Here is an 18,042-nt window from a genome sequence, read left to right on the forward strand (position 1 = left end):
AGCTCCTCCGTGGCCCGCAGATTCTGACCCCTCTCTCGCCTCCACCGTGGGTGTGGCCCGTGTGGGCACCAGCCTGTGCTCGGAGAAAGCCCGAGTGAGGTGTTCGTGGGCCAAGCAGTACCCTTGTCCCTGAACATGAGTGGGGTCAGCAGGGGTTGCCCCAGGTGTTCCCCGGGCAGGTCTGCAGATGTGGAACCCAGCCCCCCCTAGGCTGCTGTTCCCAGAAGTGTGGGCTCGTCCTCGGGGTAATTATGGACTTCACGCGGATGCCGCACTTCGTCCGTGAGCAGCTGTGATGGCGTGTGGCACCTTTTCGTCGCCGGACCCTGGCACCGGAGCAGTGCAGGCCCCTGAGGTCTGTGCGTGGCCTGGCGGCTCCGGACTGGGCTGGGGAGGAGGCCCTGGCACCTTGCGACGGCAGATGGATGGGGGCGCGAGCCCAGCTCAGCTCTGCGCCCGGGGCCCCCTGCAGTGGGCACAGCCACCCAGCTCCCTGCAGGCTCCCACGGCTCAGGGGCCTCGGCCTCTGCGCATGACGGGGAGCCTCCTGCCTCCTGCCTCCTGCCTCCTGCCATCTCTTCCCCGGTGTCTCTGGCTGACGGGCCCATGCTGGTGAGGAGCTCCGGCTCTGGCAGAGGCCCGGGTTTGAACCCAGTCCTGCCTTTGACTGGCTGGATGACTTTGGGCCATATATCGGGGTGTCATGGGATCGAATGAGGCAATACATGCAAAATGCTCAGCACAGTGCCCACAGAGTCCGACCTGAGCACACCAGCGCCCTCCTGACAGTTCCGCCAGCCTCCCGTGTGTGCCATCGGCTCTGCCCTGCCTCGGGGGTGGGGGCCCTTGGCGGCGGCTTTAGCCAAAGGCCGAGTCGTGGACTCCAGAGCCCTTGGAAATTCTCACACGGCTGTTTGGGGCAGACGATGGAAAATCAGTTTTCTAAATTTGCTTTGCTTTGGGATCTTACCTAAATTAGAGAGAAGTCCAGGAAAATATCCCAAGCTTTCTTTTTAAATTTTTAAAGAATTGGCTTTAGAGAGGGAAGGAGGGGAGGGAGAGAGAGAAAGGAACCTCAACGTGAGAGAGATACATTGATCAGTTGCTTCCTGCATGTTCCCTGACTGGGAATGAACCCTAAACTGGGGCATGTGCCCTGACTGGGAATCGAACCTGTGACCTTTTGGTGCACTGGACGACACTCCAACCAATTGAGCCACAGTGGCCAGGGCTGTCCCAAACCTTCTTAAAGCAGGACTGTGGTCCTACCCCTCCTGCTCTGTGGTGTTAACGGAGCGACAACCTCCCTGGCTTCGGTTTTCCCATCTGTGAAATGGGAGGGTTATTCCTTCCTCCCGGGAGAAGCAGAAAAGCAACGAGGCATCTGAGCACCCAGCAGCTCCGGGAGGGAGCTGGCTCTGGGCTGGAGACCAGCCCCCCGAGGGCAAGTCCAGCGGGGTCTCGCTCCCTGTCCCAGGAAGGTCATCCGGAGTCCGCACCCCAGAAAGACGGTACCGCCGTCGCAGGCCTTTGCAAAGCAGCTCCCGTTCCTGGAGGAAGCTTCGCCACCATCAGTACTGAAGCCCTCAGGAGGGAAGGGTGACGGACCTCAGACTGGGCTCGTGAAAGTCCTAAGACTCATCAGCACCTCACAGATTTGTTACGGAAATGATCTCACCCCGCGGACGGAGGGAACTGCGGATCCGAGGGGCCCTTTGTTGCGGCGGGAATGAGGGGCCAGCCCGCTGAGACGGCGGGAAGGAGCCCAGATCCGGAACCTCAGAGCTCGCCCAGGTCGGCCCTGCAGCCTCGCCCAATCACCGGAGCCCGGCCGAACAGAAGTCGGTGGAGAATTCCTTTATGAGCCTATTTTCCTCGTAACGAGTAACATGCAAATTTTGATAATTATGTAAATTAGTTACTTGGTGTAATTTACCTAATTCAAAGCACTTAATGCGGCGTGGTGTGTTTTTCCAGAGTGCCCGAGAAGACGTTTGCTGTAAATTGTTTTTAATCTCAATCTTGCAGTCCGATTATTTAAAGTGTTTTCCTCTCGTGTTTGTTTCTTAAATGGGAAGGAACCGAACCCGGGAGACAGGATGGGTGATGAGCAGTTGTGCCCTCGGCCGGCCGGGCTCCTGGCGGGAGCGTGGGGGTGCGCACACCTGGAGCCCACGTCCGAGGTGACGTGTGCACACCTGTGCACACCTGTGCAGTGGGACCCCAGACTCTCTCTTCCGGAACTGCTCTCGGGTTTCATGCTGGTTCCGAAACCTGCTGGAGCAAAGGCTCCGGACCCCCTGGCTCCGACGGGGCAGAAGTCTGTGCTCAGAGTGTTCTCGCCGCCGCCCCTTTCGCCGTGCAGTTCTGGAAGGTCCGTGACCACAGTGGGCGCGTCGGCCTTTGTGGTCTGCTGCTGTGTCATCTGTCGGGGTGCCGCCTCTGCCCGAGGAGCCCGCAGGACAAGGGCCTGCCGTGTGCACGTGGGACCCTTGTGGGATGTTCCCAGAGCTGAGAGAGTTGGAGGGGAGCGGACGGCCGCTGGCCATCTGTTCTGTGCGGCGCCGGCAGTGCCGTGTGCCCTTCGGAAGGGTCGCAGGCGTCCCTCAGGAGGGCGGGCTAGCTCTGCAGATGGAGCGCCAGGCTCAGGGATGCAGCCACTCAATGTCACCGGCTAGCAGGGGTATTCAGACCCAGGCCTCGTGCCGTGACCTGGGCCAGTGTCCCTCCCAGGTCGCCAAGGGAGAGGGGGGTTCCTGTTCCTCAGGTGTGGGGAGGCCAGCAGGTGGTGTGTTGCTCACCGTTCCCGGGAGGAGGGGCGCACCACACTGTAAGGACCACGCCGCACCGAGGGGCCCACACCACACCGTGGGACCACCGGGGTCGGTCAGAGGCAGAGGGACAAGGGAACTGCGGCCCACGGAGTCTTTGCTGTGGGTTCTGTAGGGAAGAACAAGTGAGGCAGGGCACACAGGATGGTTTGAATGACTTCAGTGGGCTCTGGGCGCAGGGTGTCCCAGCTTGTCCTGTAGCTGGCCCCGGGGAGACTAGAGCAGGTGGATAGGGCCCGATGTGGGCGCCGATGGAGATGGGTGGGGGGTGGGCCCCGGAGCGGGGGCTTTGCATACCAGACAGGGGCTCTGGGGAAACTGTCCACACCTAGGAACTGGCTGACCCCGACGGCCGACCCTCCACAGTGGGCACAAGCACGGGAGCTGACAATAAAGACGTGGTCAGTACAGAGGGCAGGGCTTGTGGGGGGTGGTCAGGGATGGGGTGTCCCTCTGGAGGACTCCCAGGGCCAGGTCGACCATGACTGGTGTCTGTGCAGCTGAAATGGTGACGTGAGCAGGGGGGGCCTCCCCCCAGATGAGACCCTCGGCAGGAGCACTGAGCAGCGGAAGGGAGAGGGAGAGAGATAGAAACATTGATGAGCGAGAACATCGATCGGCCGCCTCCTGCACGCCCCACTGGGGATCTGGCCCACAACCTGGGCACGTGCCCTGACTGGGAATCGAACCGACAACCTCCTGGTGCAGGGTCGACGCTCAACCCCTGAGCCACACTGGCCGGGCGGAAATGTGTTCTTTTGCTTCAGTTTTCAGAAAGAAAGTTTACGATACCCCGTGCCCATCTGACGTTTTTCAGAGAGAGTGGTAGGAAGTCACAGGCATGACCTTCGGTCCTGAGAAGCTTCTGCCCCGTTTCAGTTCCTTGCGGCGGGGCGACTCCATCTGCAGTGTGGCTGTGGGGTCGCTTCGCGCTGCAGGCTGTTCTGCTTTGGTTCGATTCTGCCGCTGCTCACGGAGCCTCGGGTGGACGGGGACAGAAGGACCAAGTTCCTGCTTCCCAGGAGCTCAGTCAGGAAACTGGGAGGTGTGTCTTGATGAAGGAGAAGTAGAAATAGGGCTCTGTAGACGCCCAGCTGGGAGCTTCCCGGGGGAGACAGTGTGTGTGTGAATGGTACTGTGTGTCTGTGTATGTACATGCAGTAGGGCGGTGTGTGCGGGGTGTGTGTGTGGGTGTGTGGGGTGTGGGGTGTGTGTGTGGGGTGTGTGTGTGTGTGTGTGGTGTGTGTGTGTGTGGGGGGGTGCCCAGGGACGAGCAGAGTTCTTGTCTGGAGGGGCGCAGGGCTCCGGGCAGAGCAGCAGGTGTGCAGACACAGGACAATAGGCACAGCCGTCCGGTCGGTCTCGCTGTACCGGGCCAGGAGGTGTGTTCTCTGCACAATAATAAAGTCTCTCCAGGGCTCTTATCTGTTTGTAATTGATGCCACTGAGGATATTAATTTCTTGGCAACTTCACACTGACCTGTGTTCCCACGGAGGGCTTTGTGGGAGGCTGTACGTGAGCGTGAGGCCGAGGAAACCCTGGGTGGCCGGCGCGAGCGGCCGTGGAGGCTGCGCAGGGCCCCTGGGAGGCCTCGTGCTGATGGAACCTGAGGGCGGCATGGAGGTGGCCTCCAGGGACACTGGAGAAGTTGAGAGCCGTGGCCAGCCCAGGGGTCTGCCAGGCTCTTCTCTGTGCCCGCTGGAGGGAGCCTGGGCACCGCTGGGGCGTCCCCCACAGTGCATGAGGGCGGGGCTGGGAAATGGGGGACGGAAGGACCACATGGTGTGGTGGCCCAGGGAGCAGAGGGCTTCCAGGGTGGTGGTCGCAGGCCGGGTGCTCGGGGGCCCACGGAAGACAGAGAGGAGGACACTGGTTGTTGACAGCCAGGAAGTGCCAGAGGGTGCCCAGGCCCAGCATCGGGGGGCTGGTCCGCGGAGGGAGCTGGGACAGCGCAGAGGAGCCAGGGCTCGGCACCTGTGTCCTCCCCTCCTGGCCAGAGGGCGCCCCCAGCTGCTGCCTCCCCAGCTCCCTCCCAGGGCAGCTCTGAGGTGCAGGCCCCTCCTCGGCTGTCAGGCCAGGTCTCCAGAGTGGCTCCTTTCCCGAACTTCTCCCAGGACTGCCCCCCCCCGCCCCCGCGGGTTCCTCCAGCCCAGCCCCCCCTGTTCCTGGAGCTCTCAGTGCAGGGAGGTGACCGGTTTAGCACACGTCTGTCGTCCAGTCAGCCACCCCCCCCCCCCGAGATGCAGGAACACCCTGGGCTCGCTCACTCCGCCCGGCCCCCAGGAGGGGGCCAGCCCCGGGGACGCTCCCGGTGGAGACTGCGGAGGCTTGAATCACCTTCCGGGCATCCCGGTCGGGGCTGGGTGTCCAGACGCCTCGGACAGGTTCCCTCGAGAGCCAAGGGCGGGCCCAGGAGGCTGAGGCCTGGGTGGGGTGTTGTCCGACTGCTGGAGGGTGGACTTGTCCGTGCTCCCCGAGGCCTCCTTTCCTGGGGAGCAGGGTGCGCTCCCGGGCCCCGAGGGTGGCCGGTGCCCTTTCCATGTTCTCTCCTCCCCTCCTGCCTCAGGAAGCCGGGCCTTTGCCTTCCCCGCCCTGAGGGAAACGGGGCTGCGCGAGGTCTCACGGGCCCCACCGTTCTTCCCCAGTGTGGGGGTCTGTCTGGGGTGCTCACCAGCAGGGGGGACTGGGCCGGCCTGCGTCTCCTTAACGAGCCCCACGCCCTCCAGCAGGCTCGCCCGGGGTGCTCTTGTGGCGGGGTCGGTGTGGGACAGAAATGTGCAAACACATATTCAAACCTCTGCCTACGCCGGTGATGACTGTCTCGTGGGACAAAGCAGGTCCCTGGCGAAACCCAGTGGCAGTTGGAGGGGTGTTCACAGGGACAGGGCCGGAGACACGGACATTCCCAGGGGCTCAAGGCAGCTGCCCTCCCACATGCAGAAACATCCTGGCACCGGGCCGGCAGCAGGAGGGCTCCTCAGCCTGGCGCAGTGACTGCGCCGGCCACTGGGCACTGCCCTCAGGACCCCATGTGCTCAGCACGTGGGATGCGGCTGGCGTGGCCGAGGGGCGGAGTGTGGTTCATGTAGTTCCAGGAACTGAAGTGTACGTCTCAGTAGCCCTGTGTGGCCAGTGCGCTGAGTGACAGCCAGTCGAGGGGACAGCAGCATGGGCATGGCGGACGCCCGGACGGGAGACGGTCTGGGCGGACGGGAGCCATTCTGGGGCGGACGGGAGCCGGTCAGGGCGGACGGGAGCTGGTCTGGGGCGGACAGGAGCGGGTCGGGGCGGACGGGAGCCGGTCTGAGTGGACGGGAGCCAGTCTGGGTGGACGGGAGCCGGTCTGGGCGGATGGGAATTGGTCTGGGTGGACGGGAGCCGGTCTGGGCGGATGGCAATTGGCCTGGGCGGATGGGAATTGGTCTGGGTGGACGGGAGCCGGTCTGGGTGGACGGGAGCCGGTCTGGGTGGACGGGAGACGGTCTGGGGTGGACGGGAGCCGGTCTGGGTGGACGGGAGCTGGCGGCTGAGGTTGAGCTGACAGTGAGCAGCTGTGGGTGGCACTGTGCTCAGGAGGGGGGCAGGGTTGACACCAGCCCTGAGTCCCTCTAGTTGGGGTGCCATCAATTTCTTTTCCTTTTTGGATACAGTGGGAAGGAGGGAGAGGGAGAGGGAGAGATACATTGATGTGTACGACTCTGACCAGAGCTGGGGATGAACTGCAATTGAGGTTCGTGCCTTGGCCGGAATTGAACCCACAGCTCATTGGTCCACGGGCCGATGCTCTAACCGCTGAGCCACACCGGCCAGGGCTGCTCCTGAGCCGTCTCTGTGTGCTGGCCCGGCCGTTCCCCTGCCGATGAGAGGCCTCGGGCTGCAGACCGGGGCAGGCTGGTGTGCCCACACGGCCTCTCTGCGATGCCAGGGCAGTGGCAGCCTTGGGCTGGGGTCATGGGCGCCGATCCTGGGACAGGGCAGCGCCCTCTGTGGGCGTCCAGCGGTCACTTTCTCACTTGGCAGTTTTGGGTGAACAGGCCCATTCCGCCACCTGGCACCTTCTTTCTGTCTGAGTCGGTGGGCAGAGCAGCACTGAGGTCCCGGGCTTTGCCAGGCAGGCAGTGTGCCCGTCTGTGCTCCCGGGGCCGGGCTGCCCATGACAAGCTGGCCGGGTCAGGGCCACACCGGGGCACGGGTGCCGCTGGCTGACTATCAGTCATGCGGTCACTGTCTCTAGCTGGGCGCCTGTGGATCAAGAGCGGTTGGCTCTGGGCCTCTGGGTGCAGGCCCCGGGGACACAGCAGGTGGTAGCTTCCAGAATGTGGTTCCTCGTAGTCCTACGAGACTGGCAGTGTGGGTGACTTTTGTCTTGTTTACAGTGGACGGGTGATGTTCCTGAGGGTTCACGGAAGGGTGTAGGTTCTTCTTCTTCTTTTATTCTTTATTGATTCTAGAGAGAGAGAAAGGAGAGGGATAGAGATAGAAACATTGATGAGAGAGAACATCAATGGGCTGCCTCCTGCACGTCTCCCACTGGGGATCAGGACCACAGCCTGGGCAGGTGCCCTGACCGGGAATCGAACCAGCGACCTCTTGGTGCAGGGTCGACGCTCAGCCACTGAGCCACACCGGCCGGGTGGATGCTAGGTTCTCAGCATGGAGCCCACGGCAGGTGCTCAGACCCTGTGGCCAGGCCTCCCCGAGGTGAGGGTTGAGGCTGACCCAACACCCCAGTTGGGACGGCTGGGCTCTGCTCTCCCCTGGCCCTGCTCCTGCTTCTCCGTGTCCCTCCTGCACGTCTGGCTGGGAGCAGACTCGCTGGGGAGCCTGTCCCCTGGGGAGACCGGCACCCCGGGGCCCCGTGCTCGGCAGTGCCCGGCACCTGTGTTGCTCTGGGCATGTGTGGAATGGGTGTGGAGGGGAACTTTGGGGGGACACTGGTCGGGGGAACTACCTGGTTGAATGAACACCGTTTACTTTGAGTTTTTTTCTTGGGCCGGCGTGGGCCTGTGGCAGCCGTGGGCCTGTGGCAGCCGTGGGCCGGTGGCAGCCATGGGCCGGTGGCAGCCGTGGGCGCCCTGCACAGCCGAGTGCAGTGGCGACCTGGGCAGGCCCAGTGTCCCCCAGAGGGGATGGCCCGGGTGCTGGCAGATCTGGGCCCGGTGGAGGGAGCTTCCCGGCTTTGGAAAGCAGCACCTGGGTTGAGACTGGGCGGGACTGACAGGGGTCCAGCAGAACCGGAGGCGTGGAGCCGGACACCCGGGGGCGTGGATGACGGACACCCGGGGGCGTGGATGACGGACACCCGGGGGCGTGGAGCCGGGCACCCGGGGGCGTGGAGCCGGATACCCGGGGGCGTGGTGACGTCAGCAGGACCGGGGCCCACGCGGGGCTCCCTGCCTCTGTCGGCTCCGTCCCTGGGCGAGTCCCACCTCGGGGGAGCCAGAGGCCTGGTGCTGCGGGGAGACCTGGGCTCTGCTTCTGGCCCCACAGAGGAAGCTTCTGCTTCCCTCTGGGCGCCTGCCCCCTCGGCGACCGTGCAGGAGCCTCTGCCCGCTGCAGGGCCCGGCTGGCACGCGGTGCTCATGCTGGACCGTCTGCTCATCCTGTTGGACTTGGGACAAGAGTCGCCCAGCTCAAAGGAGAGTGGAGGCCTGTTTCATCCAGGAAAGCCAGGTCCTGGGGACCAGACAGGGTCCCCGGCCTCAGGGCTGGGGCAGGACCGAGGCTGGGCAGCTAGTGGCCCTCGATCACCCCCGAGGGTCAAGGAGCCCCAGCTGCGGGGGGTGGAGGGCGTGGAGGCCCAGGGGCCAGGGCCGGGCTCACAGCACCTGCAGCCATGAGGGCCGAGCTGCCTGGACCTTCGCGCCCACTGGGTGCAAACCCCAGCAGAGAGGGGGCTCTTTGTGAGGATACGTTCTGGCCACAGGCCCCCTGGGATGGCAGAAGTCTTCCCCGTAGCACCGGCCACACCTGGAGCTGCGGGGTGGGGGTGCCGGGACCGAACCCAGGCTGTCCAACCTCAGTCAGTGGTCACTGGGGTGGGCCTGAGCCCTCGCGTCCGGTGGTGGCCTGTCCCGGGTGGGGAGTGTGCTTAGACCTTCCACGGCCCTGTCCGCTCAGACGCTTCTCTCCGCCTCTCTCGCTGCCCAGATATCCGTGGTCTCCAGAGCTTCCTGGACCAGGCCTCGCGGCTGGGCCTCGACGTCTCGTTGCAGAAGGTGGACAAGAACATCAGCCACGTGTTTACCAGCCTCTTCACCACGATGAAGACGGAGGAGCTGAACCGCTACCGGGACACGCTGCGCCGGGCCGTGCTGCTGCTCAGCCCGCAGGGGGCGCACTCCTTCATCAACGAGGTAGGTGGTGGGCCGGCCAGTCCGCGTGTTGTGTGGGCGCCCCGGGTGCTGGGGTCGCAGCCCCAGGCAGGACGGGGGAGAGCAGCCCAACCTGGCTCCTGACGGGCCCCCGGCAGGTGGCTCGTGGGACGCCGCTGTGCGCGTCCCTGCCAGGCGTTCTGAGCGTCTCAGGCTGGTATCTTTTTCCTTTTAATTTTCTTCTCTTTGTCGACAGTTGTAAGCCTCTAGGGGTAAAATCAGTCTCCAGCTCTCTGCAGAGGTGGCTGCCCTGCCTCGGGGGCTGTTAGCACCCGGACGGGTGCGGGTCGCACATCACAGACGCGCGTGGTGTATACGTGCTCAGCTGTTCTGCGCCGGGGCTGATCAGCGATGTTTTACAAAACACCTGTGTTTGGGGGTAGCCCTTGTCGTGAAGACGGGGCTCACATGTTTGACAAAACACATTAATTTTAGCACGGACAATGAGAAATACTCTGTGAGCTGGCGGGGGCCAGTCCTGGTGGCTGAGCGACGGCGACCGTAGTCGGGGGGCTTCCCTCCGGCGGGCTTTAGGGTGCAGGGAGCATGTGGGGGTGCGGCGTGCCTGGGATCAGGGCAGACGGGGTGCTGCGTGCTGAGCGCTCCCTGCTGTGTGTCCTCCAGCCCGACGCCTGGCTGAGCCTCTAAATGGAAGCAAAATGAAGTGAGGCAGAATTATACTAATTCCACTTTATGTGTTTTGCTTCTTCTGCTTCCCCTCTGATTAATTATTACTCGAAATGCTACCTCATGCATCAGGAGCCGGTAGGGGACCCGCCGCGGAGACGTTTCCATCTGGGACACTTAATTCGGTGTCACTGGCTGGCGGCCTCCTCTCCTCTGTGCCCCTGTCCCCCGTGTCCCTGTCCTGCGCCAGGCCTGGAAATGGGAAGGACACTCGCGCGAGGTCCATACAGTTGGGGCGAGCCCCTGCCTCCCTCCCCCTGGGCCTTCGGGAATCGGCCTCACCCTCGTGACCTGTGTCTTCCCGTCGGGGGAGGTGGAGGAGGTGCAGACACGGTAAAGCACGTGGTGTGTGGCTTCTCTAGAGGTGTCTGCTCTCCTTCCACCGTGCCCTCCGCCGAGATGGCAGCCCCTCCTCTGTCCCCAGGCCCTGCGAGGATCCAGCACGTCACCAGCATGGCCCAGAGATACAACTTAGAGAGGCTAACCGCAGACTCTAGAGGGCGCTCACATGTCCTGGCTCTGTGGCTGCAGGCTGGGGAGGCCCCGGGAGTGGCCACCTGGGCGGGAACGGTGGCTGGAGACCGTGGGAGAGACAGCACCCGGGCTTCACTCCGCTGGGTCTCTGGTCCCGGCGCCTGCCACTGGGCCTGGGGACGCCATCATTTCTGGGGTGCCCACCACAGGCACCCTCTAATCCGCCCGCTTCATAAATCAAGACTCAAAGCTGAAGAAGTTAAAGGACTCGCATCATGGGAGTCGCTACCAGGGCACTGGACAGGGTTCAAGTTCCGACCTGGCCCACTCCACCGGCCTCGCTGCATGTTGTGGGACGGCCCCCGAGAATAAAGGCACCGCAGTGACCGAGATGGTCAGAGGTGGCTCTGTGGCTTCAGGGGAAGAGGGTGGTCCCAGGGTGTGGCAGAGGTTTTTAGGGCGTTTTTGCTGAAGGAGTTTCAGTGCGTCTACCATGTGCATTTGGGCACAGAGTCTGGACTTGGGGGTGGGCGTGGCCCTGGGGTGAGCGTGGCCCTGGGGTGGGCGTGGCCCTGGGGTGGGTGTGGCCCAGTGATCTGTGCTGCTGGCCTAGTGGGTCCTCTGCTGAGATCCGGAGATGCCGCCCCAGCAGGAGAGCCTCGTTCACCACCTGAGCGCTTGCTCCCAGACTGACCCCGACCCCTTTGTATGACGAGGACAGTCAGTGGTCACGAGGACAGGCAGAGGTCACGAGGACAGGCAGAGGTCACGAGGACAGGCAGTAGTCACGAGGACAGGCAGAGGTCACGAGGACAGGCAGTGGTCACGAGGGCAGCCCACTGCCAGGACATGCCCTGAATTTATGAAACTCAAAGCGCCGCTACAGGCCGTAAACGCCTCGCCACCCGCTGCTCATGGTGACCTGGATCTGCTGTGCCCGGGTAGGCTGGCGTGGCTGGCCACCAGAAAGAGGGGTTATGTGGCCTCCCAGCTCCAGCTGCCCCGGCCCCCGGAAGCCTGGCTGACGGCAGTGAGGGAGGGAGGGAGCTTTGCTTGACCCTTTATGTTCGCTACCTGGGCGTGGTTGGGACGACTGGCACTCACACTGTCATCAGAGACAAATTCTGCGGGACACGGCTTGGCCGCCGGGGACCGGCCAGGCTGTCCATCGCTGCGTTGGGGCTGCTGCTTCTCCTTGTGTCCAGGGCACAGCCATTCACCGTGGGGCCTTGGCCAGGGGTCGTTCACCACGGTGTTCTGTGTGACCCCACTTTAAGGGGAGCTACCCTGGCTGTGGGCCACAGGTTTGGGAAGCCCAGGCTTGGTGGTGGGTGGCAGAGTGGGGGAGTGCACCCGGCTGAGGTGTGGGGCCTGCCTGGGGGTCCTGGGGGCCCCGATAATGGACCCCACGTGCAGATCCCCTCGCCTTCCGTTGCTCCATCTGGATCCACATCCCTGAGGTCTTCTCACCCGGCCCCACAACCACACAGCAGCCCAGGATCTCCCCTTGCAGAGACGGGGCTCAGGGGTCACAGCCGTCTGGTCTCCTGACCCCCCTGGGGCTGCGCTGGGGTGGGCGAGGGCACACATCCATCCACCTATTCATCCACACGTCCATCCACCTATCCATCCACGCATCCATTCATGCATCCATCTACCTATCCATCCACCTATCCATCCACCCATCCATCCACCTATCCATCCACGCATCCATTCATGTATCCATCCACGTATCCATCCACACATCCATCCACCCATCCATCCACCTATTCATCCACGCATCCATTCATGCATCCATCCACCTATCCATCCACCTATCCATCCACCCATCCATCCACCTATCCATCCACGCATCCATTCATGTATCCATCCACGTATCCATCCACACATCCATCCACCCATCCATCCACCCATCCATCCACACGTCCATCCACCTATCCATCCACGCATCCATTCATGTATCCATCCACGTATCCATCCACACATCCATCCACCCATCCATCCACCCATCCATCCACACGTCCATCCACCTATCCATCCACGCATCCATTCATGTATCCATCCACGTATCCATCCACACATCCATCCACCCATCCATCCACCCATCCATCCACATGTCCATCCACCTATCCATCCACGCATCCATTCATGTATCCATCCACGTATCCATCCACACATCCATCCACCCATCCATCCACCCATCCATCCACACGTCCATCCACGTATCCATCCACACATCCATCCATGCATCCATTCACCTATTCATCCACACGTCCATCCATCTATCCATCCACCCATCCATCCACCCATCCATCCACACGTCCGTCCACCTATCCATCCACGCATCCATTCATGTATCCATCCACGTATCCATCCACACATCCATCCGCACATCCATCCACCTATCCATCCACACGCTCATCCACCTATCCATCCACACATCCATGCACACATCCTTCCACACACCGATGCATCCACTCACACATCCACACATCCGTCCACACGTGTCCACACATTCATCCATCCACACGTGCATCTGTCCATCTGTCCATCTGTTCATCTGTTCATCCCCCAGACACCCAGTCATCCATCCATCTGGGAGGAAGTGGGAGCCTACACAGACCAGGGTGCCCACACAGCTACCAAGGACTAGCTGGGGACACAGGTTCCCCACACTGCATGGCCACAGTCCTTCTGGCCATTCCTTGCAGTGGCCTGCAATGGAGGTCATGCCCCAGGCTCTTGTCCACTGAGCCAACTCTGGGCACATGTGGGGGCACTTTGGGGAGCACATGGGAGGGTGTGTGTCTGGGGGCAAGTGCAGGGGTCACCTCCGTGGGGCTTGTGCAGTGCACGTGTTGGGGGCACATCCTGGGGGATTTAGGACTTGTCCTGGCAACTCGCATTCCCGCTCTGTGCCCCTGCCTCCCTCTTTCGTTCTGTCCTGTATTTTCTCCTCTCTCCTCCCTCCTTCTGTGTTTCACCGGAAAGAGTCCAAAGAGTCAACTGTTGTCAGTGAGAGATGCAGCAGCAGCAGGGCCTTGACCGCTGCGGTCAGACAGGTGTCCGTGGCCTCTCCCTGTGGCCAGGGGTGGACAGAGGCACGGAGGGCCATTGCCCTCGAGTGGGGCCACCTGTCACAGGCTGAGCAGAGCAGGTGTCTGTGAGGGGACAGAGGGGGGAGGGCTACTCCCAGCACATGCTCCCCAGCAAGGAGCGTGGCTGGAGGCAGTCAAACCCTTTCTAGGAGCACAGCCTGGGCGAACCCCTGGTTCTAACCACTGCTTCCCAGAATTCACTGCAGGGAGGGAGCTGGCTCCCACAATTTGAACATGAGAACTGTGCTCTCTAATACGCTTGAAGCCAAGGCAGATTAAGTAATCACAGTGTTCTGTTGTCCCACGTGGTATATGCAAATGTTTCTCCCTTTGCCACGGTGAGTCTTTAGCAGACGACTTGATCACTCAGAGCCAGGATAATTCGGTGCTATTTAAGTATCATTTACCAGAATATTTAAAATTACTAATTAATTACAGAAGATTAATTTTTAAATGTGGCCCCGCATTTGCATTTAATTATATCCTCCTGTTTATGAATTTTGAAGCCTTAGTACTTTAGCAAAAGTGCTACAAGTGTGAGAAATTCATTTTTCCCCTTAGACATCCTTAGAAAAGATCATGAGGGAGAGGTGCTCTCTAGGGTCTTTGGGGCTCAGGGATGCTCGGGGCAGACAGCATTCGGGGCCTGCTGAATCGGCCACGGGGAGCTGTTCCGCCAGGGCCTGTGTCCAAGACTCCTTGTGGCCACTGTCCCCGTCCTTCTCTGTCCCCACGCCCTCAACCTCCTGAACCCTCTGCATGCTGGGTCAGCTGCTGGGACTCTGTCCCTGGGCACCGGCCAGCTCTGGTCTTGTTGGTCTCTGTGCATCCAGCCAATAGCCCCTTCATAGCCTGGGTGCCCGCTGCCCCCTGGGCACACTGACAGCCCCCCCCAGTCCAGGCCCGCACAGCTCTGGGCGCTTCTGTGCTGACCATCTGTTGGTACCCCCGACCCCACGGAGCTAGGAGTGCATGAGGGCAGGAGCCAGGACGTGTTCATCTTCACTCATCACCTTTTCCTTTCTGTGGTTATGGCTGGCGAGCAGGTGGAATCCAGGGCGCCAACCTCTGCCCCAAGCCAACGTCCTCTAGAAGCTGGATGCCCAGTGGGCAGACTAAGCACGTTCTTAACTCATCAGCCAAGCAGGGACACTCCATCGTTCTGAAAGTACTTGATGTACGATTTTTTTCTTTATTGACTTTAGAGAGAGAGGAAGGGAGAGGGAGAGGGAGAGAGAAACATCGATGAGAGAGAACATCGACGGGCTGCCTCCTTCATGCCCCCCACTGGGCATCAGGCCCATGACCTGGGCATGTGCCCTGACCGGGAATCAAACTGGTGACCTCTTGGTGCAGGGTCGACGCTCAACCAACTGAGCCACCCGGCCAGGGCTAATGCCGCTGTTTTGATGTCTCAAAGGACCGTGCGAGCCCTCATCAAGGGGAAACGCTGAATGTTCCTGGACCTCCTGGTGTTTGTTTCAGTCGATTGGTTCAGTTTCCAGGGATGTCTCGACTCGTGCCCCCGTGCCTGCGCTCAGGGACGAGGAAGGCCTTCCCGGGCTGCCTGGGGGCCTGTGGCTCCTTCCCGGGGTCAGAGAGGACTGTGAACCGGAGGCTGGGCCTGGAGACCCGGTTTTCTTTCCTTCCTCTATGGGTCACTGCGTAGCCACCCGCGCGTCAGTGTCCCCAGCTGGGGTCTCTGCCCTGTGAGCAGGAGCCGCCTGTTTGGGGAGGAGCCGGCACGAGGAATGGATGTTTCCACAGGGAGACAGCTCGCAGCAGCCACGTGACGCGATGTCCCTTCTGCCCGTGTCCCGAAGCCGTTCAGCTGGGGGCCTCCCTGTGGTGACCAGTCAGCCCTGCGCTGCTTGAAGGGCTGGGTGGGGAGCCCGGCGGGGAAGCGGCAGAGCTGCCCCCACCAGGAAGCCAGAGCAGTCTGGGCAGAGGAGAGGCAGGTCGTCCGCACTGTACACGTTCGCCTCAGGGACGCTGACTGCCGCGCAGCCCACGTCTGTGCGCCCCCTGCAGGCCCCAGGTGGAGCCTCGGCCTGTGCCAGTGTCCAAGCGGCCACTCAGCATGGGCAAGGGGGGCCTCTGCGTCAGCCAGAGCCATGTTCAGGCCACCCCGTGGCCGGTGCCGTGTACAGGTCACCCTGTGGCTGGTGCCGTGGAACAGGCCACCCCGTGGCAGGTGCCGTGGAACAGGCCACCCCGTGGCTGGTGCCGTGGAACAGGCCACCCCACGGCCGGTGCCGTGGAACAGGCCACCCCACGGCCGGTGCCGTGGACAGGCCACCCCGCGGCCGGTGCCGTGGACAGGCCACCCCGCGGCCGGTGCCGTGGAACAGGCCACCCCGTGGCCGGTGCCGTGGAACAGGCCACCCCGTGGCCGGTGCCGTGGACAGGCCACCCCATGGCTGGTGCTGTGGAACAGGCATTTATTGTTGCTCGTGAGCCCCCTCCCCCATCGCAGACCTGAGTCGGACTTGGCTGATCTTGCCGACTTGCTTGTGCCTCTGTGGTCAGCAGGGCTGGTGGTTAGGATGGTGGTTGGCTGGCTGTAAGTCAGGAGATGGGTGACCAGGCCACGGTAGCCCACTCTCCAGAGCTCCAGGAGAGCAGATGCAGGTGCCCAGGCCCTTCGAGGGCAGGCTCAGACCCAGGGCCTCCCCACTGCTGCCCGTCTCGCGTCACAGCCCAGGCGAAGGGGCAGGGGAGGGAGACGGCTGGGAGCCTCCCCTGAGGAACCGTGAAGTCAGGGTGCAGGGGTGTGGGTGTGGGAGAAGTGGCGAGCTGGGGCTGTTATGAAGTCCGTCTGCCACCCCAGAGTGCAGATGGGCGTCCTGGGGGGAAGCAGATGCCACGGGCAGGTCTGTGGGCGACAGGACCTGTGCCTCGTTCCTCTTACTTTGTTTCAACTCTGCTCAGCGTTGGGGTGACCGTGGTGAGGAGGGGCGTGTGGAGCAGGGAGGTGGCCATCGGTCTGTGTTTACCCAGCGCCCTTATCTAGACCCACTGACTCACCTCGTCCCCCCAACAGTGCTGGGAGGCCAGGCATTCCGGGGCCCCAGGGCCTGGACGACGCAGGGGTCTGGTCCTGCTCCCTCAGATGCAGGGACAGAGCGGGGACAGAACTCAGCACCTTGCTCAGAGCCCGGTGCTCCCCACCGATGCCCTCAGCAGGAGGGAGCCGGTCCCTGTGGTCGGGCAGCCCTTTCCTCCTCGAGCGGGGCGCAGGGCAGGGCATCGGCTCTGGGGAGCGGGTGGGGGGTCGGACACCTGAGGGCGACACTCTCCACCCCGGTCCCGTGTCCACCAACACACCTGCAGAGAGCGGGGGATGGGCAGATGGCGGGACCCCTCTCTTTGGTGACTGGAGGAGCAGCTTCTGTGGGACCCTCTGGTCCCAGTAGTCTGAGGGCCTTTTCTGTGACCCTTTTGTGGTGTGGTCAGTAGGGCAGGAAAGGGCGAGTTCCGAACACCCCTGGCCCCGCTCCCTGCACCTCCTCACGGTGTGACTCTCAGCTTTGCAGGGACGGGAAGGGCAGAAGCCCCAGGTGTCCCATCTCTCTGTCCTCCCCTCACCCCGCCCGGTCCCTTCATTACAGAGGGAGTCTGAGGCTGGGACCGACGGCACCTCTTGGGGGGCAGGCAGCTCCGAGGAAGGGGAGCTGCCCTTGGAGCAAAGAGACAGATGCCGCTCACTGTGGTGCCACCCTGAGCCTGTTTACTGGGTGAGCTGGGACAAGGCCTTCCCCGCGTCCCTGAGTGGTGTTGGGCCGGGACTGGAAGCAGCTCGGCAGGGGTCAGGGTGGACGTGCCAGGCCCTCAGGAGCATGGCGGGCAGATGGTGCACATGCAGGTCGGGAGCAGCGAGGTGGGGCCGGGCCAGCTCGACGCCTCCGCCAGCCCAGGTCTGCCAGTGTCGGTCTGGAGCCCACGTCGAGTCTGCGGGAGATGGGGAGAGGGCATCCCAGTGCCCCTGGGCTGGGGTGCTGCCCGGAGCGGGGTGAGAGTGCACAGGGCACCCCAGCGGGGCTCTCGCTGGCCGGTCGGCACAGCCCAGCTGCGCTGGCTCCTCAGGGCTGCTGGTGGCCGGGCGGCGGAAGGCAGGAGCCGCCGGGGCTTCCGGTGCAGAATATTCGCCAGGAGGAAGGACTCCCTCAGGTGGCCCCGTCCCCAGACCCCGTGCACTGGGCGCTTTGGGGAGACGAGGTGGACCCTGCCTGAAGAGCTGCCAACCCCGCCAGAGAGAAAACCCAGGAAGAGCCACGAGAGGAGTCGAGTGGCCGGCGGTGAGCGCCCAGTGGGGACAGCTCCATGCCCAGCACGTGGAGCGGGCAAGGGGGCACGCAGGAGTCAGACGGGTCCGTGCAGCCCAGGCAGCCCCACGGACCAGCTGCCCCAGGATCCTCTGTGACTCGGGCCTTTGAAGGCAGCCGGAGGATTAGGTGAGAATGGCCAGAGCCACCCTGCGGACGTCCAGCCGGTGGGCACAGCGCGGGTCACCAGTCTGAATGCGTGACACCCGGGCGGGGCGTTGGAGCGGGCGCCGGCCAGCTGTGAGAACTGAG

General features: G+C 62.8%; 1 protein-coding gene across 1 annotated transcript in view; it reads left to right on the top strand.

The window, feature by feature from the left end:
* The window catches only part of GRID1 (glutamate ionotropic receptor delta type subunit 1), a 635,026-nt gene that overhangs the window by 229,344 nt on the left and 387,640 nt on the right, over positions 1-18,042 (top strand). Inside the window, exon 4 of the mRNA XM_036265264.1 lies at positions 8,983-9,188. Coding sequence (XP_036121157.1) covers positions 8,983-9,188 — 206 coding nt within the window. The remainder of the gene's footprint in view (positions 1-8,982; positions 9,189-18,042) is intronic.

Source organism: Molossus molossus, unplaced genomic scaffold, assembly GCF_014108415.1.
Source record: "Molossus molossus isolate mMolMol1 unplaced genomic scaffold, mMolMol1.p scaffold_m16_p_17, whole genome shotgun sequence".
In the NCBI taxonomy this organism is placed as follows: domain Eukaryota; kingdom Metazoa; phylum Chordata; class Mammalia; order Chiroptera; family Molossidae; genus Molossus; species Molossus molossus.